Source organism: Colossoma macropomum, unplaced genomic scaffold, assembly GCF_904425465.1.
Source record: "Colossoma macropomum unplaced genomic scaffold, Colossoma_macropomum, whole genome shotgun sequence".
Classification (NCBI taxonomy): Eukaryota; Metazoa; Chordata; class Actinopteri; order Characiformes; family Serrasalmidae; genus Colossoma; species Colossoma macropomum.
The window spans coordinates 14,862,648-14,889,009 of NW_023494792.1; the positions used below are offsets into that span (position 1 = coordinate 14,862,648).

General features: G+C 38.8%; 2 protein-coding genes across 2 annotated transcripts; both read right to left on the reverse strand.

Annotated features, from left to right (window-relative positions):
- Positions 1-6,555: 6,555 nt before the first annotated feature.
- LOC118811728 (hyaluronidase-5-like) lies at positions 6,556-9,663 on the reverse strand. The gene is made up of 3 exons (XM_036576147.1): positions 8,831-9,663; positions 8,152-8,241; positions 6,556-7,447 (listed from the first exon to the last, which is right to left on the reverse strand). Exons 1-3 carry the CDS (start codon positions 9,392-9,394, stop codon positions 7,073-7,075), a joined length of 1,029 nt encoding a protein of 342 aa, XP_036432040.1. The 5' UTR covers positions 9,395-9,663; the 3' UTR covers positions 6,556-7,072.
- Positions 9,664-11,517: 1,854 nt separating this feature from the next.
- Positions 11,518-21,651, reverse strand: LOC118811726 (hyaluronidase-4-like). The gene is made up of 4 exons (XM_036576145.1): positions 21,525-21,651; positions 15,769-16,760; positions 14,703-14,792; positions 11,518-13,601 (listed from the first exon to the last, which is right to left on the reverse strand). Exons 2-4 carry the CDS (start codon positions 16,720-16,722, stop codon positions 13,161-13,163), a joined length of 1,485 nt encoding a protein of 494 aa, XP_036432038.1. The 5' UTR covers positions 16,723-16,760; positions 21,525-21,651; the 3' UTR covers positions 11,518-13,160.
- Between the last annotated feature and the right edge of the window lie 4,711 nt (positions 21,652-26,362).

The following is a 26,362-nucleotide window of genomic DNA, read 5'->3' on the forward strand; positions in this document are numbered from 1 at the left end:
CCCATCATATACACATTATTGTCCAGGTTGGGAATACTGAGCTAGCTTGTTCTTATAGGTAGCTGAATAGTTGTTGATGTGTAACATAGTACTGTAAACATTTACATAACGTGTAACATAGTGCTGTGAAGTTACATAGCGCTATAGCAGGCGTTTCTGGCCCAGAGTGACAGTGACCGAGGCACCATTCTCCCTGTTTTAAGTCAATGTGCCATCAAAAAGATTTTGAAGCTGTTAATTTAAGGTAAAGCCATGGCAGCCAATACAAGACTTCCGGCACTCCAGTCACTGTATGTATGTGTTAAATTCCATCATGATCTAACTTAATTAGATCTAACCCCTGATCTAACTTAATCAGATCTAACACCTGATCTAACTTAATTAAGCATTGATTAGCTAAACTAGGTTTTAAATGATAAGTCTAAGTACTGGGTGTCCTCAAGGAAAGGTTTGAAAATGATTAAGTGAGCACACTGACAAACAGAAAATCACATTTATTGTAATGTTAGTGTTTTTTTTTAAATAAACAAAACACTAAAAATGACCTTTACTTACCATTATATATTATTATTACCTTACCTTTATTTTTCTTTTTTTGCTGCAGGTCATATTTTAAGTTAAATGCAGCAGTGAACAGTAATGGTATATTAAAACGTGCAGCATTGTGTTCTCTGTGGAGGATGTGTACTTATCACTGAACATGAAATTCCCAGAGGTGGCCAAACTTTTGTTTGCCACTATGAATACACTGCGCAAAACCTTTAGGCACCTGAGACAATGCTATTTATAAAAGCTAGTCAGTTGTGCTTGTTTAATCCTTTCCACTCTTTCCTCATAGCAACATAGCATTATTTGCAGTTGTCATACAGTATGTGGTTTTGTTAATAAATACATCATTTTGTAAAATCAAATGTGCTGGTGTTTCATAACAAGTTGGGGGCCTCCAAGTGACATATGGGACTGTTGTATAAAACATACTTGAATTTCATACTAAATTATTTCTTAGGAAAAAATCTCAGCATTTGCATACAAGTGTGTGCTTGAATATATGTACGCAAAAGGCTTTCCAACTACCTGTTTTAGCTGATTTGCACATTTGTGTTCCCAGCAAAAAACACTCAAAAGGAGAGACAGGATTACAGCTCAGCATGTTCTACATACTCAGTGCAAACTGCTTTAAAAAGCTCACTAAAATGGCTTGGTTTATTTAATCATTAAAGAAAAAGACTAAATGGGGATGGAATTATATATATATATATATATATATATATATATATATATATATATATATATATATATGAAATAAAATAATGAAGTATGATTTGTTTTCTGTTAGTGCTTTCAGTGTGTTTTGGACAATCAATCATTATACTGTCTGCCAAGCTCTGCCTTATTTCCTCAGCCCTCCAATCACAGCTTTGCAACCGGTGTTATCCGCCATTGTCTCGTACCTTTAGTTTGTTACCGCCATAACTAGCATGAGAACGCAGAGGTCCTCCTGTGGTTAGAAAGTGTTTTTTAGATTCAGTGTGAAAACCATGTAGACACTACCCAACCAACTGGTTAACTGTATGCATGCTTTGTCCTTCCTGTTAGTAGTTGGTAAAGGCAGACTTTTGTAATGAATGTTTAATGCTTGCTTTTTCAGTAATCTGTAAAGACCAAGATGCTAGAGAGAGAGAGAGAGAGAGAGAGAGAGATAAAATCAGTGTGATTTAGTAGAGCTTTCAACATGTAAAATAAATGTGTACATAAACAGTTAAATGATTAAATAAAATTAAGCAGAGTAACTGGAGTTGAATCAGTTATTGGAACAGTGATAGCATATGGAGGCATGGAAAAGGAACAAATGAAAGGAAAAGGTACATAAGTTATGGATGAGTAAAAAAGAACAATGATGTGGTTAAAAAAAACAACTCCATTTTCAGCAATTAGTTTATTCATTATGTGCTGTAGGCCATTTTTCTGCAAAATGGACCTCCTTTTGAGCCAAGTTATGGTCTCCGTGCTACTGTCTCAGTTTATTTTTTTGTGATGAATGTGAGCTTTTGATCCTGACTTTATTTTAACTATTTATAAGGATCCAACAAAACTATATACTTACATCACTGGAGAAAATGCAGTTTATTACATGAGAAAAGTTAATGAGAAATTCAGCTTAACGTACACCAGTAATAAGTTAACATTGTTGCCGTTTTGTTAATATTATCAGCACTAGATGGCATAATACACCAGTATAAAGGCCACAGGTCTTGCACATCACCACCTACATAATGATAAGTCATCCTGACCCTCATCAAGATAGCTACACATTATGTTGCATCACACTGGCTTCACACTACGGTATGTGCCACAGTGGCTGCTTTTTCAGGGTTATACTTTACTCTGCCTAATTGATAGAAACCACAACATCACACAAATCGGTCACCACGTAAAGTCATGACTTACATAATTTAGTAGCATTTTACTTATTCTTTTATGATAATTTTGGTGGCTATTGTCTTGGTCTCTAAGTAGTTAGAAATGTTGAGCTTTATGCAGTTACATTCTATTTTAGTCATGTTTTTACACAGTTAACAGACAAAAAAAAAATCCCGACTTCTTAACTGCTTAAAGGGGAACTCTACTGATTTTTGAACATATCTGCATAATTAAGCTGTTTAGATGTAAACAGTCATTCAGTGTTCTGATATGAAAATAGTTAATTGTAGAGAAATGTAGCAACTCAGGTTTGTATGTTGATAGGAACCAGTGATCAACACAAATACAGTAATTTTATTTACTATCCAAGACCACCAGTGAACCTACCCATGTCTGGGTTTTTAGAGGTAAATCTGAAAAAGTGTGTTTTATTTGAGCACTCTTTTGCCTTAGAATGCTCTATATGTACCTTTTTTGGCATGAGAGGATTCAAATAAAAGGAGTAAAATACATTTTAGGCCAAAGCGTCAGCACAAAACTATCAAAAACAATGTCTCAGGTATCAGGCAGCATATATGTAAACATTTTGTTTAATTTTTTTCACCCTCTCTGTGATAGAGCTTTAGAGGCATTATACTCTTCTGATGTCTGGTTCCCATCACAACCACTGTGAACAATTCTTGGAACGTTTCTGTAAAATGGATTGTTTTACATCAAACCACTCAAGTTTTTTTTTTACATCTTAAAGATGTAATCATCATGCTGGAATTTTTGATGGAGTTCTCTTTTAAGTTCAGAAGATCAGTTTGATCCTCATTATTATTCCCACAGAGTGGATATATACAGCGTTACCAGTGGGACCTCTTTAAACTGTGCTTTGTAAAGGCCTTGCTATGTTTTACTCACCTTTTACTCAACCTGTGATGGCTTAGTTGAATACAGTGCCTACTGTCTTCGCTGAGACACTCACTTTAGAATGGAATGGAATGTAACAGCCTGTTCTTTAGTTATGAGCAAAATTTACAGTTTAACAAAATTTAAAAATATATTTTTTAACAGTTGATTTTCTCAGTCTTTATTTTACAATGTCCTGACTTCTTGACACACTTTCACTCAGAGTGAGACAGTAATTGCTAAAAAAAAAAAACATCAACTGTCACACAGCAGTACTACTATAATGATCATAGTTAGTGAAATATAGATAAATATGAGGGAGCACTACTTGCGGCACCCCAACTTGAAGATATCAAGATTAATTATGTCTTAAATTGCCATTTCTCAGGATTTGTGGTCCTTTTTACACCACCAAGAAAACAATACCATCACTTAAAGATAAGTCAGGTCAAAGACATATTGTACTGTGACTACAATCCTGTTCAGCTTCTACATAATTAATGTTCTGTACAAAAACAACTGAGATTAACTGTCCCTGTGTAGTTTAACATAATGAAGGTAAATCTGGCCTAGGTACTGTTTGTTGCAAAGACTGCTGTATCCTCTATACCAATTATTTTTGACATAGTATTTTACTGCTTACTGCCTCGGTAGGGGTGAACTGGATTGAATTGTTTCCTAACAACACCGTTTTATGTAAGTTGAGCCATATGTAATCACTTATACGACTGTATTTGCCGCAGTTGATATGAGATGTGACTTGAAAGTCTCGAATAACACGTTTGTGAATGTGTGCAGAATCTGGTGACAGAGATACAACCACAACTGTTACTGTTAACACTGTGCGTGAACGCACACAGGAACCAGTTAGCTTGTAATCCAGTTGGTTCATAACACCAGGTCCTTTTCGAATCCACTGCTGATGCACACTAATAGTTAGCTAGCGAAAATGCTGAGTTACTGATACTGATGAAGCAGTAAGCCATGAGAGGCCATGTTTTTTCCTCACAGGGAAGGGTGTTCTTAGGCACAACGCAAAGCAGAGTGTCTAAAACCTCCTTCCCCATGACAAAATCGCACTAACGCACGGCATTGATTAGCTTATTGCTTTTATAAAATGGCGGCCAACATTTAGGTTCTTTGCCATTGGTATGGGGTAAGGTTTTACAACACACTCTTTTAGAAAAAAAGGTTACTGGGATGAAACACTTAAGAGTACTTTTTCAGTACTTTTAGTCAGGGAACATAATTGTATTATAATCCCTTGGAATTGTACTTATTCTGATTCCACACAGCCTGTCTCATCTCCAGCTTTTCTATTTTATTGTTCTGTTTTAAAACATTAGGTTATTAAAAGGGACAAATATGCACATTTTTCCAGGGAAAAACATATTTAATGTACACAGCTGGACCGTAAAAACATCGGGCCTCATTCACCAAATGTTCTTAAGAAGGAATTTCTTCTTAAAATCCATTTATGCAGTTTTATGAAGATTCTGACATTCACCAGTGTTTTCTAATTTGGGATTAGTTCTTAATGCTACACCTGCATAGTACCTTTTTCTGACAGGGTAGAAATATGTGTTATCCAGGGCTAAAATCACCATCTTACTTTAAAACAATCATGAAGTCAAGCTGCATTTCATTGTTTCATGTTGTATTAAAGTTTTGATTTTAGGTAAGCAGTTTTTTTTCCACAGCACCGACAGTGAGGCCACTGATAAAAGGTTTTCAGTCATGCTGTATGTCCCAGCATATCTTCTAGATGTTGAAGCTCCATTGGTTAAGACGCATGAAGTCATGTTAATTGTAGTTTTGACAGACCATCTTGTACTGACACCATACTGGTTTAGAGTTTTACAGCCCTATTTTTACACTGTATTTGTTTCACTTGTTACTTATACTGTATTATCATGGTTGTAGAGTGCTTTTTAAAATAATAATAATGGTAATAAGATGAAGTAGTAGTAGTAGTAGTATTGACTATTATTGTTGTTGTTATAGAATATATATAAATGTATACATTAAATTATTTATTAAACATTGGTGTATTTTTTATATATATATATATTTTTTTGCCTTTTTATGACAGCACTGAGTCAGTTGAAGCCACATGTTACAGTGGATTATTCCTTGAAAATAACAGATTCGCAGAATTAATTGCAGTTATAGCAGATTTGGTCGCTCACAGACAGGAAGACCCACACTTGCATTTATCTATACAAGTAATAAAACATATCTATTTTCCACAAAGGCATCACTGAGAAAATGTTACTGCGCTGCAGCAGCAGGGCACTCTTGGAGGTGGTTTGACCAGCACTTACAAAAATATATTTGCCACACCCATATAAACCTTATGTTTATAGAAAGGTATGTATATGAAAAAGATGTATGTGGTTGGTATAGTGTAGTGTGTAACACCTCTGCCTGCCAAGCTGTAGATTGGGCTTTGATCCACAGCATCTGTAAGTACCCTATGCTATACCAATCAGTTCGCTCTGGAGAAGAGCTGCCTTAAGAAAAAGATTTTCCCACCCCCAAACAATAGCCAACGGACATGGCATACGATTTCAAAATGCTCATTTAATGTTATTACTTTATTAGTTGCCTGGATGGATCAGTCACTAATGGTTAAGCATTTAAAGCTAACTGTTGTAGCCATTTATGTTAGTTTATTTATCCAGACAATTATGCACCAATCAGGCATAACATTATCACCACCTCCTTGTTTCTATGCTCATTGTCCATTTTATCAGGCCCACTTACTATATAGGTGCACTTTGTAGTTCTACAATTACAGACTGTAGTCCATCTGTTTCTCTGCATACTTTGTTAGCCCTTTTTTTTACCCTGATCTTCAGTGGTCAGGAACCCCATGGACCCTCACAGAGCAGGTACTATTTGGGTGGTGGATGATTCTCAGCACTGCAGTAACACTGATGTGGTGGTGGTGTATTAGTGTGTGTTGCGCTGGTATGAGTGGATCAGACACAGCAGTGCTGCTGGAGTTTTTAAACACCTCAGTGTCACTGCTGGACTGAGAATAGTCCACCAACCAAAAATATCCAGTTAACAGCGTCATGTGGGCAGTGTCCTGTGACCACTGATGAAGGACTAGAGGATGACCAACACAAACTGTGCAGCAGATGAGCCATCGTCTCTGACTTAACATCTACAAGGTGGACTGACAAGGTGTCTAATAGAGTGGATAGTGAGTGGACAGTGTTTAAAAACTCCAGCAGCACTGCTGTGTCTGATCCACTTGTACCACCACAACACACACTAACACACCACCAAGGTCATATGCCTGATTGGTGTAAGTAAGAAATTTAATGTAACTGGGTCTTCGCATGTTTTAGATGAATAACACTGAAGTAGACTATTGATAACTACTTTGAAATTACTGGCTCCCAGCTGTAAGGGTAAACAAGGTGGCACAACAAATAGGTCACTCATCTATTATTTCACAGGCAGGAGTTTTAAGCTTATGCTAGTCTATACATCAGGGAGCTAATGCAAAATAGGTGCTGACCAACGTTAAATGTGTTCATTGAATCGACTAGAAGTGATTAAAAATAGACTAAAAGACAAAAGAGGAGCACAAGATTTTGCACTGTTTTGTGAAATATCACAGGTTCTCCAGCTGAAACTCAAGATCCAGATCAGATGAGCAGAGGTGTTATAACCCTGTGCAGAATTCTCAAGAACATTTAATTTCCATTTTATTAACCAGAAAAAAATACTACTCCACTGAAAACTACAGTGATTCAAGCAGTAAGTATGCTGCAAGCAGCACTGTCATAACTTTACTCTCAGAACTACTGGGGAGTCCTGATGGTATTTTAGCAGAGCACTTTCTGCTTTCATAGCATTGGCAGGTAAACTTGCTGGCCCAGTCACTCAGGTCACTGATGGAGGGTTTTCCAGTGACTCTGTATGTCCCAGCACTCTTCTCAATTTCAAAGCTCTTACGGTTAAGATGCAGGTAGTCATCCGAGTCGTAGTTTTTACGGACACAGCGGCCATTGCCTTGACAGAGCGTGTTGCTGCAGAGATGGGCCGCCGCTGTGACATTGACAATGTACCGGTTTAGGGTTTTGGACAAGTATGTCGATAGAGCTTCACATGATACCTAGAAGAAAAGAGAAGTAGACTTTTGATTAGTATTTTAAAATTACAGAAAAAATGAGATGAGAGCAAGGTTATGATGTCATTGACCTGTTGTCTTACAATGAGTATGTCCATCACCCATGAAGTGGAAGAGCAGGGGAAGTTTCATGTGGGTGAGTGTAAGCAGTTGGAGTTATGTTGTCAGAGATGTATGGATGTAAAAACTAGAGGCAGGAAAGCAGGATTTCTCAACTGGACAGACAAGCCAATAGTCAATCCTATCCAATAGAAAGAGGTACATTCCTATTGGCCTGTATATTGGGCTTAAATTGTTGAGCCTACTGGAAAATCTGCTTTGTGAATTACTCCTCAGCAGTCAGCAACCTGAATAAATATCTGTCACTGTAACCAGTTTGTTGACATTGCCACTGTTTGTAAACAACTGGATCAAATGCTCAGGACCATTCATGTTTTTTTAATCGTAGTGAAAAACAACTATTTTTTATGACACGAGTTATGACATGAGTTACTTAATTAGCTATACATCATTCTTTTATAGCATTCTTTCATGTCAGAATGGCTGAACATGACACATCCAAATCATTTTACAGTAACTAGCAATGTTTTTGACTGTGAAATAAGAGACTGTTATCTTTGTAAGTGCACTTTGAAGTGCCGAGCCAAAAAAGAGAAGTTTCAGTATAAGGATGCGACAAAAGACATTACCTTGTCATTGTAGTCATAACTAGAGCCCCACAGCACACATCCAGCAGCTCCTAGAGCTGCACTCTCACCAATACTCCTGACCAGATCAACCTGAGGATAGGTGAAATGAAATAAATAATTGGTTGTACAAGGCAGACAATGCAGATTTTACTACATTTAAGTCTAGTATACTAGTTCTATTAAAAAAACCCTTCCATACAGTCAAAGCAGAGATGTAATAATCAGACTAGACAGTTCACTGGTTCAGCACCCCTTGTTAAATTACATGTTTTGTTGATTTTGTTGAAGTGTCATATTCTCTACCGGGAACACGCTTAAATATGGCATTTTATGTTCTAATTTTAGTGCACAATTTGCATTTATTGCTGATTTTAATATATTGAGGGGGAAAAAAGAAATGTAAAATATGCCTTTTTTACAGGACATGTCAGTTTTATTTTTTTCCCCAATCTGTTAAATTCAGCAAATATACAGTAAATGTGCATTAAAATGTGCAGAAGTGTGTTCTCTGTGGAGGACATGTTAATGTATTTTTACTTAGAAAATTTACAAAATGACATTTGACTAGGAGTGCAAACTAAATGTTTATGCTTTTTTTTTTTCACCAATAATATCAACTGGCATTGTTAAAATGGCTTCCGATTGAACAGACTTTCCTGTAACGACTTAACCCTCTTGCCTCATTCATGTAATATTCCTTCTGATCACGCAGAAGAGGTCGTAGGTACACATAAATGGGAGCAGTGTAGGGACGATGAGGCAGAGCTGCCACTCTGACCGCCTCTTGCACCTGGTGGCGGACAAATAGCGCTGCCTTCCGGCTTCCGCTTATGGATTTTGGCATGTATGCTGAAGGGAAGAGTGTCGTGCTGGTCTCCCACAGCCAGAGAAGTTCCATATTGAACTGTGTTGTGTTCTGAGGGCATTTCCCTGTATAGCTTGGATTCTCAAAATCATAGTTATAGCAGTCAGGGAACAAGTAGAAGCCCCACAGATACTGTGGCCTCTGACTGATTCCTAACTTCAGTGTCTTCTCCATGTACTCTCTGGCCGTGCTCTCAAATTGCTGTTTGGCTTTGTTTTTAGCATGCTGCATGTTCAGAGAAGGATCCTGCTCAAATGTGTAGTTGATGGAAAGCCTCTTGTAGATCTCTTTCACGTCTGAATTTTGGTCAAACAATGGAAGCCACTCCTCCCAATCAAGGACAGCCAGGCCAGGTGAGGAGCGTGGAATGTAGTGCATAAACTCTTCTTTGGCCTTTTCCAGACTGGCAGTTAGGTTTCCCTCTTTGCGGAATGCCACCGTTGTACTGTGTGAAAGTCTGAAGGTCTGTGTAAGGAAAGAGCCCGATCCGTTTTTTATAGAAAAGTGACAGGGTTTGGCTGGGGACTTTGGCTGGCGTGGTGATGGCCTGGAATGCAGAAAAGTCCAACGGGATCTTCAGTTGCTGACATCTTGAGATAGGGGCGTTCCATATGATCACAAAAGGCATCTCGTCAAAAAGTGGAGCAGCTGTGTGGGGAAGGTTTGATGCCAAACACAACCCAGCCAGGTTGAAGAAGATGATGGAAGATAGTATCTGGGTGTGTCTCTGTGTAAACAGTGTGAGGGAGCCAATTATTTCTACCTAGAAGATAAAATGAAATGCACCATATGTCAATTTTACAGTTAAGATGTGGGTGACTTTTTCTACTGCAGAATGTTACAGGATCACTTTCTGAAATCCACATTACTGTTATACAGTGTGAAAAAGTATTTGGGCCCTTCTGATTTCCTCTACTTTTGTGTTTGTCACACTAAATTGTTTCAGATCCTCTTACAAAACGTAATGTAAGACAAGCAGAACATGAGGAAACACAAGACAGAGTTTTTGAACAGGCTTCTGAATAGGGCCAAATGTATCACAGCATCTGGTCCCAATCCGGAAAGCAGAGCTGACCCAGTGTCTTTTTGCACAATGGCCCAATACCGAAACTGATCTATTTTACGGATCTGTGCCAATCTGTGCTGAAAGCCGGCCCAGATGAACAAAAAACAACGTTACATCTGGCTTTGAATTGGCGCAGGTCTAAATATTATCTTCATATCTGGCCCTAATGTGGCATGGACCCAGTTTAGAAGAGGTTCAAGCTCAAGCTGATATTTAAAAACTGTATTCTGTGTTCACTCAGGTTGTCTTTGTCTTATGTTATATTTGATTGCAGGTCTGAAACAGCAAAAAGAAATCAGGAGACACGGTCATTTTTATGACACTGTACCTACTGTAAGACATTCTGCAACATTCTGTGGTCTTCAGTTATTTGCATTATTATATAATCATAACACAAGAAAAAATGTAACATTGCGTTGGCAGTGTTGTTGACGCAGAATATGGTGACTGAGTTCACTATGATATTGATATTACCCAAGAAAATAGCACTACTTTTAATAATAATTAAAAGTAAGTCTATAATATTGTACTATACTGGAGTTCAAAGTGCTGCAAATCATAGGAAAGATTCTGAGAGAAATGCTACCACCCAAGCTGTCTGTCACGCTTCCCGACTCTCAATCGGACTCCAACCACTTTACGAACTCCAATTCCCAAGATTCCCCAGTTTGTCATGTAACTCACAGCCAATCAACCATCAACCAGCAAGTCACCTGAATACTGATTGCTTTCACCTATTTACCAGTGTATATATGCTTGTCTGTTTTATTCCCTCTTTGCAAAGTATTGCCTCTGTCTTGTCAGTGTGTACCAAGCCTTTGTCTTGTTTTGCTGTTATGCTGTTAGGACCTTGTTTCGTTTCTTGTTGTCGTTTTTTTCAGATTTACTCCTTTGGCTCTGTTTACCTGTTTTTTGGCTCTTTGGTTTCGACCCTCGCTTGTTTGTCTACTTTGATTTTTGCCTTATCCCATGTATCATGTTTTGCTGCTCTTGTCCTGGTCTGGTGTAAACCCTGTTCCTTTGGTTAATCCTCCTTTTCGTAAACCCTGTGGTTCATTTTATATCCACAAGTGTCTGGTTAGTCAACCCAGCATTACAATATTATTCTTAGAATCACTAAAAATGCATGAAATGTATGTGAAAATATATTTCATAAAATTATTATATATAAAGATCTTAAAAGTATAGCTGGTATTCTGTGCTTTAAGCTCATCGTGATTGTTTCATTTCAAATCCAACATACAGGAGCCAAAACAAAAGAACTATGCAGGTTCTACATTTTAATATCAGTGTATGAAAAAAACAAACAAAATTTAAACCAAACTGAGAAAGAGAAATGTTACTGTCATTTATTTGCAGTGCATCAAGATTCAAGCAATATTTCTTACACATTGCCTTGTCTTCATGTAATATCTGATTAACAATACAGAGATCAAGTCAGTACACAATGCATATTACTTGAAATGTTAATGATGGCCAAATGTGGGCTTATGAGGAGATGAGGTAATTACAAAAATGGCATACAAATGTAACAGAAGGAAAAATTAAAAACTATATTAATTTGTTGATTTATTTAGGTGGTAATTTGTATATAAGCAAGATGGATAAGATACCTTCACCTTTTCCTGAAAGCAAGTGGCAGTGAAGAAGATCTTATGGCCATATTTTAAAAGCTGTAATGGACAAAAGCTACTGAAAGAATTGAGGTAATTACCCTGAACTCCTGTTTCCTGTTTCTTTTTTGTGCATTGGCTCACAAAGGGAAATGCAAAGGTTATAGCTTGGCAGTTTTAATCAGCATTTAATATCAAACACCTTATCCTAAACTCTTAAATCTGAAAATTTGCTCATGCACATGTAGATAGAAAAAGCAATCACACAATTTGTTCAGTTTATTTCTGTACATCTTTGGAAACATTCTAAGAGTACTCAGAAAAAAGTCACTAGAAAGATAGATTTTAAAACTTTTAAAAAGTTCAAAAAGTCCTAAAGGTCTTGTAGCATTCATCATGAATTTTCCTGTGGGATGAACTGATGAAATGAAGACCTGAAAATGAATGAGCATAAAAGCTGAAGTGTTTTGTATGTTACCGGAAACTGAGCCATACCTTCGCTACATTTCATAGTGGTGTGATAGTTTTCTTGGTTCATAAACCGTTTAGTTCCCTTTTTGCCAAGCAGTTAGGTAACTTGGACAAATCAACAGACTGTGTTACACATGACCAGACACTGGTTTATAGTTATTCCTACATTTAGGATTAGACTATTGTTAGGTGGCAGAGGGTTGTAGGCCTAACTATTTAAGCTACTGTATGTCTGACTACATGCTTATTGTTATGGATTGGTCATTTAATTATTGCCACAATAGTGTAATTCATAGATTGTTTGATTTTGTTTGTTGACATTTGTAGTGTAGCTTCCCCAACACCAGTGAACACCAGTGAGCATGCTTAGAAACTATGATGAAGAAAGAGATGTAACTACCCTAAAAATGAAATGAGAGGTTCTTCTTGTATTAGGCAACTTGGGTGATAAAGCCAAGTATTAAACACAAACTGCAATTAAGTGCAAAACTGATACGTCAGATTGTATCCTCAAGTCTACTGGATTGATCAGTACTCCCTGAAATCAAGTAATCGTGCAGCAAGCAGTGTCCACAGGGCGAGAACTGCAACTTTGGATTCACTGGGTAACGTCAGTGCCTTAAAAGATGCATAGAGTTTCCAGTCAAAACCGAATACAGATTTTATAGAGAACTTAAGTGACAAGCTAAACAGTCTATACTTACATAGCTTACATAGTGTAGGGTTATTATGTATTGTGTGCAAACAAGGCTCACTTTTCGAGTAGGGCTACATGTAAAATGACACAGTTAAGTACAGTAAAACAGTAATTAATAATTAGTAATGCTAACTCACAACAAGGCTTGACTGTTCCCCATAATGTTCTATTGCTTTGGGGAACCTTATCACTAACATATGGTATACAATCAAGACATTATGTAAAGGCCTACTCTAAAGTGTCTAAATACAAACATAGGTCACTGCATGTGCCATCAGATAACTGTAGCAGGCTGCTTCAAACACAGCTAAAAGTAAACAGAACAAGCAGCACAACCAGGGAAAGGGCATTTCCCACACACACAGCAGAGCTCTCCGCCCCTTCCTCCTGCCCTTTCTTGTCCTTCTCCTCATCCTCCTCTTCCTGTGTTGGCTCAGAGCTGTCACAGCACTCTCCCTCATAACCCTGATAACAGTGGCAGCGGAATCGTTCGGCGAGAAGCTGCAGCTCGTGCTGTGAATGCCACCCAGTGACGGTAAATGTGCCATTGCGGTTGGGCAGGATGCGGTAGCTGGTGCGGCTCAGGTGCAGATAATGCGCTGCTTGCGGGTTTCGCCGGACACAGCGGCCATTGGACTGGCACAAAAATTCACTGCATACTTCAGCTGCCCGGGTCACGTTGGTGATGTACCGGCCCAGTCTGTGGCTCAGGAATGCTTTCACCTTGGAACAGTTGTACTGCGATCACATGCATAGAAGCATAAAGAAATAACATGAATAAACTCTTATAACAATTATGCAATTAAAGAAAGACATGGTAGCAGTAAACATATTCCGTACTCAAGTAAAAGTTCAAACACTCATTAAAGTTAAAGAAGTATGGTTCATTAATGTCATCATTTATATTGTTGCATTTTGAGGCCATGAGTTTGTCTAAAGTGAAAATGATTTTCCCAAACACTGTATGTAGAGATAGAGTGCTTAATCCTTTTTGACTTATTGTACAAAGTAAATATTTTTCTTTTCAGATGTACTGAGTAAGAGGAGACAGGTCACTGTTTGAAAAAAGAATGGAAAAGTTTGTAATGCTCAACATGGCATTTGTTTTCAGGGAAAGTCCTGCCTTTCAATTAAGAGGCAATCAGCTTGCTGCTAAAGCCTCCAGTGGAAAAAAACTGTTGTGGAGATCTGCGCAAGTGCAGTAGCCAGAACAACTCAAAAATAATACAAACTGGGCTAAATGATACAAACTATTTAAGAGATTGTACGATTTTACCATTTGATTTTAAATGTTTTTGAAGAGGTAATTTGGCCTTTAGTTTTCAGGTCTCTCTTCATTCAAAAGGATAGGAGTCTGGTCTTGCATGACTGGAAATAACTGCCCAGCGCTGTTGCTAAGATGGCTGACGGGAAGTGGATGAACTTTGGGAAAAGTCTTAAGTAACTTCGGGTATATCTAAAGTAACATACAGATACACAAATGTCTTTCACACCTGTTGTACTTCGTTATATTCCACATCTGCAGAATTTCATCTGATCTAAAATGTAGCACCGTCTCAGTTTTTAGGTTTTCAATCATTGAGTCATTTTTGTATATACAATTTTTAAGACCACAGTTGTCTATAAATGTAGTAAAGATCCAGAACGTAGTTGCATTTTGCATAGATGCACACATTTTTAAATAAAGCATCAACAGAAATGTACATCGCTCTGGCTCATATTACTATAGTGTCGATAACAAGCATAAATGTCCTACTTCCAATAAACATGATCTAGATTACTTTGAAAGTGTTAAACTGGAGAGTTAATGCTGTTTCTTGTTGTGGAGAAGTCACTCACTCTAGAAGACGTGAGGTTAAGGTCTCCCCAGATCACAAAGCCCGCAGCACCTAAAGCAGCACTTTCCCCTATTGTGTGCATCAAGTCGTTCTGTGAAACACAAGATAAAAGCATTTTATACACAGTCACAAAGAGCTTGTTGTATGGCTGGAATTAAATGAAACAGTGTTATACTTTTCAAAGCTGCCTTCAAAACTGATTCATGTGTCTTAAATTTGTAATTTAACAAAACATCCAAGCAATGTTACATTAATTGCGTTTCATTGATTAATATGTTTATGCTTAGAACGTACATATAAACAGTTGGTGAGTAACTCGTTTGTAAGATTTACAGAGGAAATACTGAGAAATACATTAGGTTAATTTAATCTGATTGACTGTTGTCGGAAGAAAACCTCATATCTCCAAATTGGTAACTTTACAGGAGAAGGAAAAACATGCTTTACTTTTAATGTAAGTCAATGGAACCAGACTTTTTTTCAAATTATTTTGGGCCATTTCTTGTGCTCCAATTTACACACAATGTAAAGGGCAACAGGTATTTTCAAATTTTGTCAAAAACTGAAAAATGGAGATACAAGGTTTTCTTCCGACAGCAGCCATGTATTAGGTGAGTACCGTAGATCATCACAGCAATGCTATTTGCAACCTTGAGTGTTCTAATGCAGTTCCTTCCACCACTAAAAAGGAGTAGCTTTGTTAGCTTTTCTTACCATCACAGCCATGAAACTGTCACAATATCAGATTCAGCTCAGCTTTTTTAATATTTACCAGATTAACATTAACCTGACTACTGTAGTTTAATTTTTGGCTAAGTTCAGTTTGTCGTAGTGTCGTAGACTTCTTCACAATCTGACAAAATAGACTGTAGGGCAAATATTATGTAACTTATAGAAGTTATCTAATGTATCCATTTTCTGTTGTATGTCCTGAAGTAGAACTTGGCACAACTGCAGCAAGAAGTGGATTGTGTGGCCGTAACTAACTGTTATATAGTGGTTTTAATGAAGGACAGTGTAATAGGGTGCTAACTATGTACACACCATAGAGAGAAATAAGTAATTACCTGTGACAGGAACGCCATTGCTTCATCTCTGTATCCCAACCTTGTGTACACGTAAGTGGGCAGCTCATAGGGCAGTGAGGGCAGTGAGGCCAGCCTCAGAGACTCCAGTACACGGTTCTGGGAGAAATACAGGTTGCGAACACTGTCCATGTGGCCTTTACGGATGGCCAGGGCAGGAAAGAGGGCAGTGCTGCTGTTCCACAGCCAGAGCAGCTCATCGTTGCGGAGGCTCTCCAGCATGGGGCAGGAACCACTGTAGTTGTGTGCATGTACATTGTAATTATGGCAGTCTGGATATAGGTAGTAGCCCCAGAGGCCTTTGGGTCGAGTCTGGGTGCCCAGCTGTAGTGTTTCCTGCATGAAGGCCATGGCACTCTTTTCAAAGCGCAGACGTGCCAGCTCCTCAATCTGTTCCTCCGTCACATTGATGTACGCCTGGGAGACCAGCTCACGTGAGCGTTGTCGGTAGATATCCTTCTTATGCCAGTTGCGACTCCACTGTGGCCGCCAATACTCCCAGTCGATGACCGCCAGGCCATGGAAGTCCTCTGAGGGAATGAAGTGTGTAATGTCTTTGCTGGCCTTGCTGAGATGTGCTTCCAGACTGCAGTTCTGAGGTAGGCCTCCATTCACAGGCACCCCTTGCTCTGTATAGAATGGGTAGTAGCCCAGGCGGTTAGCATAGAAGATGGTGACATTCTGGCCTGTGTGGACAGCTCGTGGACTGCCACTGATGTGGAAGAGGTCAAGGTTGACGTTCACGTTGTATTTGAGGGTGCACATGTCCACTGGAGCATTCCAGGCAGCCAGGAATGGCTTGCGGCCCACCAGGGGCAGCTTAGCGGGTTTCTGGCTAAAGGCAGCATGCACCAAGAGCAGTAGCCAGGAGAGCACAAGGGCATAGGCAACAGGCACAGCTTGATGATGTGAAGCCCCGCAGGGCACACCAGACATCCTGCTCTCTGACTCACCAAAGAGTACTGTCAATCATCCTATGAGGAAGGACAGGTAAGTAATTAGAGAGGAGTTGGGTGAGAGCAGCCCAGGCGTTCCTCAACATTAATTTAGCACGAGCCAGGTGGAAGTTTTGTAGACCAAAAGTAAAATGATTTGTTTTGATTTGTTTTATTTTATTTATTTAATTTATATTTTTGGTTCAGTTTGACTTTATATTTTCAATTTTCCTGAAGAATTACCACACTTTTCAGCGAACCAACCAGTTCTATGAACTAACCAGTATCTTCACAATTAAATTATAATTTCTTTGCAGTTGTCATAGGAATTGAATAAATATAAATAAGGTTATCAACAGTTCTGTAAGTGTTGAGTGATGATAAGTTTGTAATTAGCATTGTATGGGTCCTTAACTAAAGGGATACAGTAGTGCCCAAATGTTTGGAATCACCTTTATTGATCATTCTCTTTAATTTCTTTAAGAATAACTTAATAAACTGCACAGTGTAGGTATGCATATATAGATACACATAGTGGAGAAATATTTTAAGCTAGACACACGAAGGTATTTCAAGATGTTTTATTTAATATATCATGTTGTTAAATGATAAATAATATACTGTAATTGTCTTTGTATAGTAATTATTGATGTTATCTGCCTGAGATTTCTCTGTTATACCATTGTTCACAGTCATTAAGGAATCATCTACACACTGTAAATTGCAGTTCCAATAGTAAGTTTACAGAACAATAATCTGTGTTTTACATTAACTTGTTATTAGAAAGTTAAAGAACTCAAAATTTTTAGGTGATCAGGTTACTAACCTTTTAAGTTAAGGCACACATCGTTTTTACAGTACAGCTCTGTTCATCAATCTGGACACGTAACATCTTATCTTTCTTTACAGCTTTCTAGTAATTAGCTGAAATATGTGAAATTGTATCCCAGCATTTTAATAAAATTATTTCATACAGTTATCTGCAACATTTTTGTATTTAAAACAGTGATCTTAAACTTTTGAATTGTGATTCCAAACTTTTTACCTAACACTAGAGTACATTTAAACCTAAGTCAGTTTACAGTCTACAGAAAACAAAACATATTGACAGTAGTTGCTGTCCAGGAGACTCTGGGTAACTCAGTTGTAACTCAAGATCTGCAGGACATGAACACAAATGAAAAGAAGTTCAACACTGGTGTGGCTTTGTGTGCCTCTTGCAGGTTTGTCTGTGATTTAGGTGGCACCTTGATGATTTCAGTCATCACTTAAACCATGCTCAGCTGACCACCAGAGTAATAACCACATCCAGCCACACGCACTCACTCTGCGGCGCCCATATAGCCATAATCATAGCTGGCCTTGCCAGAGGCCTGACTGCAAACTACAGTGCCCAGTTTGATTTGTTTACCACACATACAAAGGCAACTTCTGTTATGAAGTACTGCATTACAGAAGTATTCCATTGTTCTCTGGCATGGTTTGAGGCTTCTTCTTGAAAGTTCAGTCTACTGTATGTGCTCAATAAAACGTTCACTGCATATTAACTTGCTAAAATTATCCCGTCTGTAAATTTTAAACCAAGGGACAATAGAGGTGGTGTCTTTTGCAAACGAGGGCAAGGAGTCCAATACTCTGGACAATACAAGGAGTCTGAAAACCTTTTTTACTAGAAATCTTACGAGAAGATTTACAGGAGGCAGCAAAGTATGGAATCAGTCTGTAGTAACCATGGCGATAATAACATGTGTAGTCAGAGATTATTAATGCCAGTCATCTGCTAAATCAGAGGCTGAAAAATGAGGCTCGGCAAGGAATGTTGCGGAAGAAGGCAGACTGCAGATCCCCATGGTGGTTACGTTATTGAGTGGAAAGAGCTTGGCTAACAGCACTAGCTCCTTTTTCCTCAGCACTGGCATTGAGCCCATGCCATGAGGGGGAAGAATTAAACCACTTCCTGTATAATCAGACTTTACTGCAAGCCTCAGAGATATAGCGGCCTGTTCTTCAGACTGTAGGCTTTCATAGTAAAGTTACATGTCCGTTCTGTTAGTGTCTCTGTTAAGCATCCCCATCCAAGAAGACATGGTGTACAGTGAAATCACAGACGTCATCATTCTTAATTACTTTGAACATTCACAGAAAAGGCTGCATGGAACATTTTACTAAAGCTAGAGTCTCAGAAAACTTCATGACAAATTGCTAAGAAGGACAAGGGGAGGTAATCTAGCTCTGTGTTTTTTGAATGAACTTTTACAGGAGGAAAAATATTGCATGCAGTTGTCTTTAAAGCTTTGACCTTGGTAGTCACTGAGACAAGTCCAGCTATGCTGAATTGCAAAGACTGTCAGTTTGGCTGTCGGGGAGATTTATTTATCTTTGAGCTTCTCTAACCCTCAGCTGTCTCTGGTAGTAATTAAGATAAGCGTTTGTTGGTAAATGTGGTTTTTATGGAAAACTTTCAGCCAGCATCTTCAGAGAAACCACAGACTGTGCAGAGTGGACCTGATGCAAACATTTCTGATCATCCTCATTCAACTTAGTCCAAATGGAAACATAGGAGGAAATACAAACAAGCATGATACTCAACTGCTTTCACAAAAGGAGACAGCTGGTCTGTTTGAACAGGCAAAAAAAAAAAGACTTAAAATGCCTCATTTTATGAAATGTGGTTTAGTACAGAAGGAATCCGCAGAGATTCATTTTAAGCAACAACTAATAACATTTAATCCCTCTATTCATTCTAATGTCATGATTTGAATATTGCTTCAAATTGGCATTAGTTTGATTCAGAGATCACTTCTAAAAGTCTACAATGTGAAATGGTTGATTGTAGAGAAACTTATTGACTCAAATGTCTTTACAGTGGTGATGTTGGGAACTAGGTGTCACAATATGTGCAATGCTAATATAGACATTTTATCTACAATCCGAAACGATCAGTGAACCTACACATCTTCTGAGTTTTTATATGTAATGTTGATGTTGGAAAATTAGTGGTAAATCTGAAAAATAAGTTCTCTGTGGTGACTATTTTGCCCGTGTGTACCTCTCCACCATGAATCAGGTGAAAAAATATGTTTTAGTTCATAACCTGATCTCAAAACATTTGTAAAATAATGCCTCAGGCATCAGGTGGTGCATTCATAACAATTTCATTCAATAACTTTCTGCGAAGAAGCTTTTATGGGCATCAAACTCTTCAGACACCTGGTTTCTATTACCACAACTGTGAACAATCCTGACTTGGTAAGTTTCTTAAGAATGGAGCTTTTCACATAAAACCACTCTGAATTACTTTGTTTACATCTTAATTATCTATTTATGATTTATCAGTGGAATACTCATATGAACTGAGCTCTAATTTCTTCGTTTATTTCTAGGTTTATAGGTCAGTGTGCATCTAGGGCTGGACAATATGACCCTATTTATCGTTATTGTGATAAATTACATTACAATATTCTCCGTTACAATAAGTTTTTCTAAACATATTGTGGCTCTCCAGTCTCCAGTACTTACAAACACTTCCCAACTGCATGTTTTATTACAAAAAGAGCATAAATAGTCCTGTTTAACTGGAATTAGTGCAGCTCAGTATGTAAAGTACAAAGAATTGGATTCACAGTTTTTGATAGTATTTTTTAATTGTGTAACTTATCAGATGTCAGAAAAACAAACATTGTGCCTTATCGTGTATCGTAAAACCTTCTTAAAGAATCGTGATACGACATGTTTGTCACCCAGGTCTATGTGCAACCCAAACAGATTTCTTTCCTCTTAAGTTAATCCAAGGTCATGCTCTGGTCTGACGTGAAGTACTCCCTCTCAGATTATAAGAAGGAACGTGTGACCTCTTAACAACTTCAGAATCTAGATCCTGTTTTGACTGCTTTACCAATAGCAGTTGTTTAGTAGGGCAGCAGAAATCTACTGAGGCAGCTGTTGGCTTTAAATGTAGTGTGCATTACTAATGATACCTTTAGCTGTTTATTGTGAAGCCCGACACTATTTATCAAGAATGACAAGAAGACATGAACCCCGGGATGGGGGCGTAATGACCCTTATCCCACAGAAGCTCTTTATCTGGAACTTTATCTCATCTGGTATTTTTACACTGCTTCCCTGTGATGAGGTGACTTCATAACATGTAGCAGGAGCTTTACAGTTAGAAGTCTTCTGTACTTGTTAACTGTAAATGAACTTTTCTCCACTATAGAAAGCAGATGTTTGTAACAGGCTAATTAGATTTAGTTTTAATTCAATTTCCTGTTAAAACACTTGTCTTCAACTTCATCACCCTCTCTGCCAACCCCAGCCAGTGACAAAACCCCAGTCACACCCTTTCTGCTGTCTTGTGAACGTGTAAATTACACGATTCTGCATCTTATAACTTGAGAAGACCCATATAATCAAGGTGAAGACTTTCACAGTTACTCCATCATGCCTGAACCTACACTCTTTGGAACCTACACTCTTAGAGTTAAAAATACGTTATTTCTTTTCCATACCTTGTTATCTTCCGTGCACCTTCATCAGGCTTACTCTTAAACACTGTTCACAGACTGCAGTAGTCACTAATATTTACTTCTGAGAAAGTGTCAGCGAAGCTTTTTAGATCTAGTGTTTCATGTGGTATTGTCTGAGGGTACCAGTGTCAGAAATGGTAAGCACAAACATGCATGCCTCTCAACTATGTAGTGTCATGTTTCTCTTCACCCAAAACTTTTAAGAGTTAACATCAGTAGGTTCATGCGAGATGTATGTGTGGAGCATAGAGTCTTAAAGCAATGAAACAGTACTCACCTGAAGGTTCGGCAAGGCCCATTCAGCGCCACTCCCCTGGGCACATGTGACATGCCCCTCTCGGTGTCCCCAGTATGGCAGCATACTTTCTGTCTGCTGCAAAATCCTCCCACCACCACTTTTATAGACAGAGGGAGAGAGAGTAAAAAAAATAAGAGAAAGGGAGAGAGAGGGAGAGTTTCCTGAGAGGGAGGAGAAAACAACCACTGAGCCTGAGCGAGAGAACCACAACACTGCGATTAGCGCAGAGGGAGGAGGGAGAGAGGGAGGCAAGGAGTGAGGAAGGACTCCAGTCCAAATCCCATTGACTGGGTAAGTGAGAGTGTGTGCACGTATGTACTTGTTTTCGCACATTTTCAAGACGGGTCTTGATATAAGAAGGCCAGAAAAAAAGCAGAGTTAACCCACCAGGTAAAAGTGCTTTATACAAGCTACATGCCTCATTTTTTAAAACTTTGAAATGTTTTGTTACTGAGGTTAAAGTTAAGTTCAGGGATAGACTTATCATTACCATAAGTAGTTAAAATACATAGAACACATATATAATATAGACCCCACGTCCTGATTAGCTCGAAATACAAGCGCTTGTGTGTGTGCATGTGCGCGCATTTGATCCTTCCCCAAGTAATCATGCACAGTAACCGCATCCTACTCAGCTCATCCCCATCAATCAGCATTAGCGGGACAGCATTAGCAGTTAGCAGCTACATGTACTCCAGCCACCTGGCCTGCAGCTCACAGCAGGCTTTCAATGTGCAACACATGGCTAGCCATTGTTGTGCAGAGACTGTATAGGAGAATTTCTGCTGCTCAAGTTGCTTATCCCTGTGGCCTGTGATTGTCTTGTTTTGCCCTCTTAGTCACTGTCTGTTGTGGCAGTAGACTAGACGTTAGTCAGAAATGTATTTTGAGGATGTAATTAAGCCTGAGCAAAACAATACTTCCAAAGGTGTCATTGCTGTGCAGCAATACAGTTTCATGCTGATTCGTTATTTGGGTGTCAGAATCCCTCGTCTTAACCATAATCATAGCTGGAGTGTTGTTTATAAAATGACTTAATAATGTAAGCTGTTTTTATAGCATGCGGAGGGTGGTAACCTGAGGTATGAATTATCTGATCTACTCCACACGCTGATATTTGAACCTTGCACCCATTCACACGGATCTTCAGTGGAACTGATGAATGCGGCTACATGTATTCATAGTGAGATCACACAGACAGACAATCACATGGCCAGTCTTATCCAATTATCTGTCCCTAATGTTAATTCTACACAGCTCTTTTCTTGAAAGCTCTTCCTCTGACATCAAGGAGCATGCATGTGAACCCCGTGGCGTGGCTGACTTTTTTTGTTTCGCTTCAGAGGCAGCAAAATAGACACTATCCAAGCTGTGTTTCAGTTAGCCATTAAAGTACCCTTAAAGTATAATACCCCATAAACCTTAAAAAAGTAATATATGTTGAATAATAAAATGTTTAATGTCTTTATGTATCATTGCTAAATGACTAAAAAGGCATAGCATCTCAAAATCTTAAAACTCATTAACAATATAAAGATTTATGAATAGGCACAATTATGCACGGATTGTAAATGCCCCCTTACCTCCAGGTTTCCAAACCCTGTCCCCTTCACTATGAGGCATGCTGTGCTGTTAGCTTTGGTGAATGGGGAATACAACCCTTTAAGTTTGAGCAGATTGAAGCATAAATAAAAATAAGTTCCTGCTGTTATTACAGCACTAATCAGAAAATGCACTAGTGATATTTTCAGTTCATATAAGTGTTACGCCATAAACTGAAAATCCATCCATCATCTAAACCGCTTATCCTTCTGGGTCGCGGTGGGGTGCTAGAGCCTATTCCAGCTGTCATTGGGCGGAAGGCAGGATACACCCTGGACAGGTCGCCAGTCCATCGCAGGGCAGACAGACAGACAGACATACACATTCACACACACAATCACACCTAGGGGCAATTCAGCACATCCAATTGGCCTGACTGCATGTTTTTGGACTGTGGGAGAAAACGGAATACCCGGAGGAAACCCATGCAGACACGGGGAGAACAGGCAAAATCCACACAGAAATAACCCTGGTCACCCGGCCAGGAATCGAACCCAGGCCCTTCTTGCTGTGAGGCGACAGTGCTACCCACTGCGCCACCGTGCCGCCCCATAAACTGAACAACAATTGCTAAATGTTTAACAGTGCTAAGGAGAGCACAGTGGAGGCATACCTCTTCACCTCTCAGATTTGAGTCTTTATCCCCAAACTGCTACTTTGACAGTACATTGCAAACTTAGTAAGGCCAGGATGCTAAGGGTCGGTTTCCCAGAAGGGGATTAAGTGTAGTTCTAGACTACACAGCATTCTGAATGTAGATTTAGTCTAGGACTGTAGGCTTAATCCCTGTCCAGGAACCCCAAAGGTTCTAATGTACACACCACATTTGACCATTAATTAGACGTAGAATATACATTTAACACCATTGTAAAGCGAAATAACATCATCGTTCATCATCTGCTAACTGCACAGTCCAAACATTTTGAACATCATGTTGGCACAGGTGTGTTCTGTAGCTACAAATTTCCTCTTGTCATGTCATAATCCTCTCATTAGCACATTTTCATGATGTGCAAAACTAAGCTGCTACGTAGCACCTCACAAATCAGTTTACTTTATAGAAGTACTGAGAAAGCCTGTGTGCTATGGTAACACATTTGACACAACTACCAATGTATATAATCATAACAAGCAAGGAGAGAAACCCTGAGGGCCTCATTTCAAGTCCTTACTCTTATAACTACACAACTTACATAGAAGTTATATGCAATATAAAGACCGAGTGAATCACTCACTGTAGGTCACAACTTTCCAGAGTCAACAAAACTTACGAGACTTCCTAAATCTTGTGTAATTCTTTATTGCCTTACTAGTATTTGTCATCAGACTGTCTTGTTTATAGAGGCCAGGACATAAGTGCTCCAAAACTCTTCAGAAAGTCTTTGCTGTACAATAACAGTTTTGCTGTAACTCATTCAATTTCAAAGTTCAGCTTCTTATGAATAACAAATCTCATACTTTAAACCTTCCCATTGATATTAGCTTTCTGGTATTTATGACTTCCTGAAGAGCTTCTTCTGGAGGCTTTCAGTCCAGACCTTTCTTTATTCGTCATGAATCAATATATATAATTTTTTGTTTGTTTTTTGTTTACAATAATGGTGTAAACAAGGAAATTACAGCTTCAAAACACATTTTCTTGCATTACTACTGATTTTTGCATCCACATTTCCTTCACTTCCTCTACTTTAGAAGTCTTGGTGTTGTAAAATCACAGAGTGTACCATTAACATAGTTTAATTTATTGATCACTAAAGCAACAGAATGCTTCCAGCATCACCATTTAGTCATTTACCTCAAGCCATTAGTCTGGCAAATGGGCACCATTGCCAACGTCATTCAGATGCAGCTAGCATGGCCTGCATAGCATGATCCATGAGCTGCTGGAATCTTCCTCTAGCCTCCATGCAGTCGCCTTCCAGACTTCTGCGTGCAGCCAGTGTGGAGACACGTTTGTTCCGTTGGGAGGAGTGGGTGAGGAGGAGTGGGGGGAGACTGGAGGGGTAGGAGAACTTTAGTAGAAAACCACATTCCCACAGCTGAAGGAGTCTGATGGTTGTGTTGGCCCAGAGCTTTGGATCATTGCTGGAGATTTCCTCTACCTCTTGTTCCCCGAGAGAAAAAGTCTAATCTATTTTTGAGGTGTAACTGGCATACTTTGTGGACAGGGGCCCTTTTTGGAGCCTCAGAAGGAAATGATTAACTCCTTCAAAAACATCTTCACTTTCTTGTTGCAGACAGACACCTTTGGGGTACAGTGTGTGACTGCCATACGTCCAAACACTCGCCTTCCTGTTTTGGTGGTCTTGTTATTGCGAAACCACTCTGCAAATTTGGACCTGATTTGCGTTAAGATTTCATCTAACTGCAGGGTTCTTTCATGTAAATATGCTGACTGAGTCACTAGCTGGAGTCTTCATGAGGCTCTGGAATTTGAATTTAATGATCTGAGTCCCTACAGTTCTGTATAAACATTTCTTTATATTCTGCAGGTTCAGGTTCACCAGAAACTTTTAATCTCTCCAGTATTAAAATTAAGGTGCCAGAAAGTGTTGCCATAGAAAACCACCTTTGTCTACAGAACCTTTCAGTGGATGGGTTTTACAGGAACATTTTTGTAAATGACAGTGTGAAGAACCTCTAAACAGTGTAAAGGTTAGGACTTTCCTAGAGCCATACATACAAGCGAAGAACCTTTCAGGAGCCCTTTCTTTTAATAGTGTACTGCAAACTGTTTTCATTCTTAAAATGCCTTATCAATCAATGTTACTCCTAAAAAAGCATATAGGTTATAAAGTAAAAGCATACAGAGGTAATGATATGAAGACGAAGAGCAAAGACACAGGGGTCTTTGTGATTGCTGGATGGGGGAGCAGCTATCTGGAGATGTTTAGAGTATTTGGTGAGGTTTGGTCAAGCTGAGTCGCCAGCCCTTAAACCTCAGGACATTGCAGTGATCCAAGTGTGGTCTGGAGGCTTCGTTACTGTGGCGTTCAACCATTTAGTAATCACCATTCCTAGCCTTCTTTCTTTCTCTCTCTCTCTCTCTGTCTCTCTCTCTAATTCTTCCTGACCATGAAGAGCTAGTGCCTACAGAGACCTAGAAAGGTCATATCCTTTCCAGTTTCACCTTAAACATGTTTTTTTTTAAAGAATATATAAGAAATATACAACCAATGTCAGACCAATACATTATCAGACACCATATAAGAATA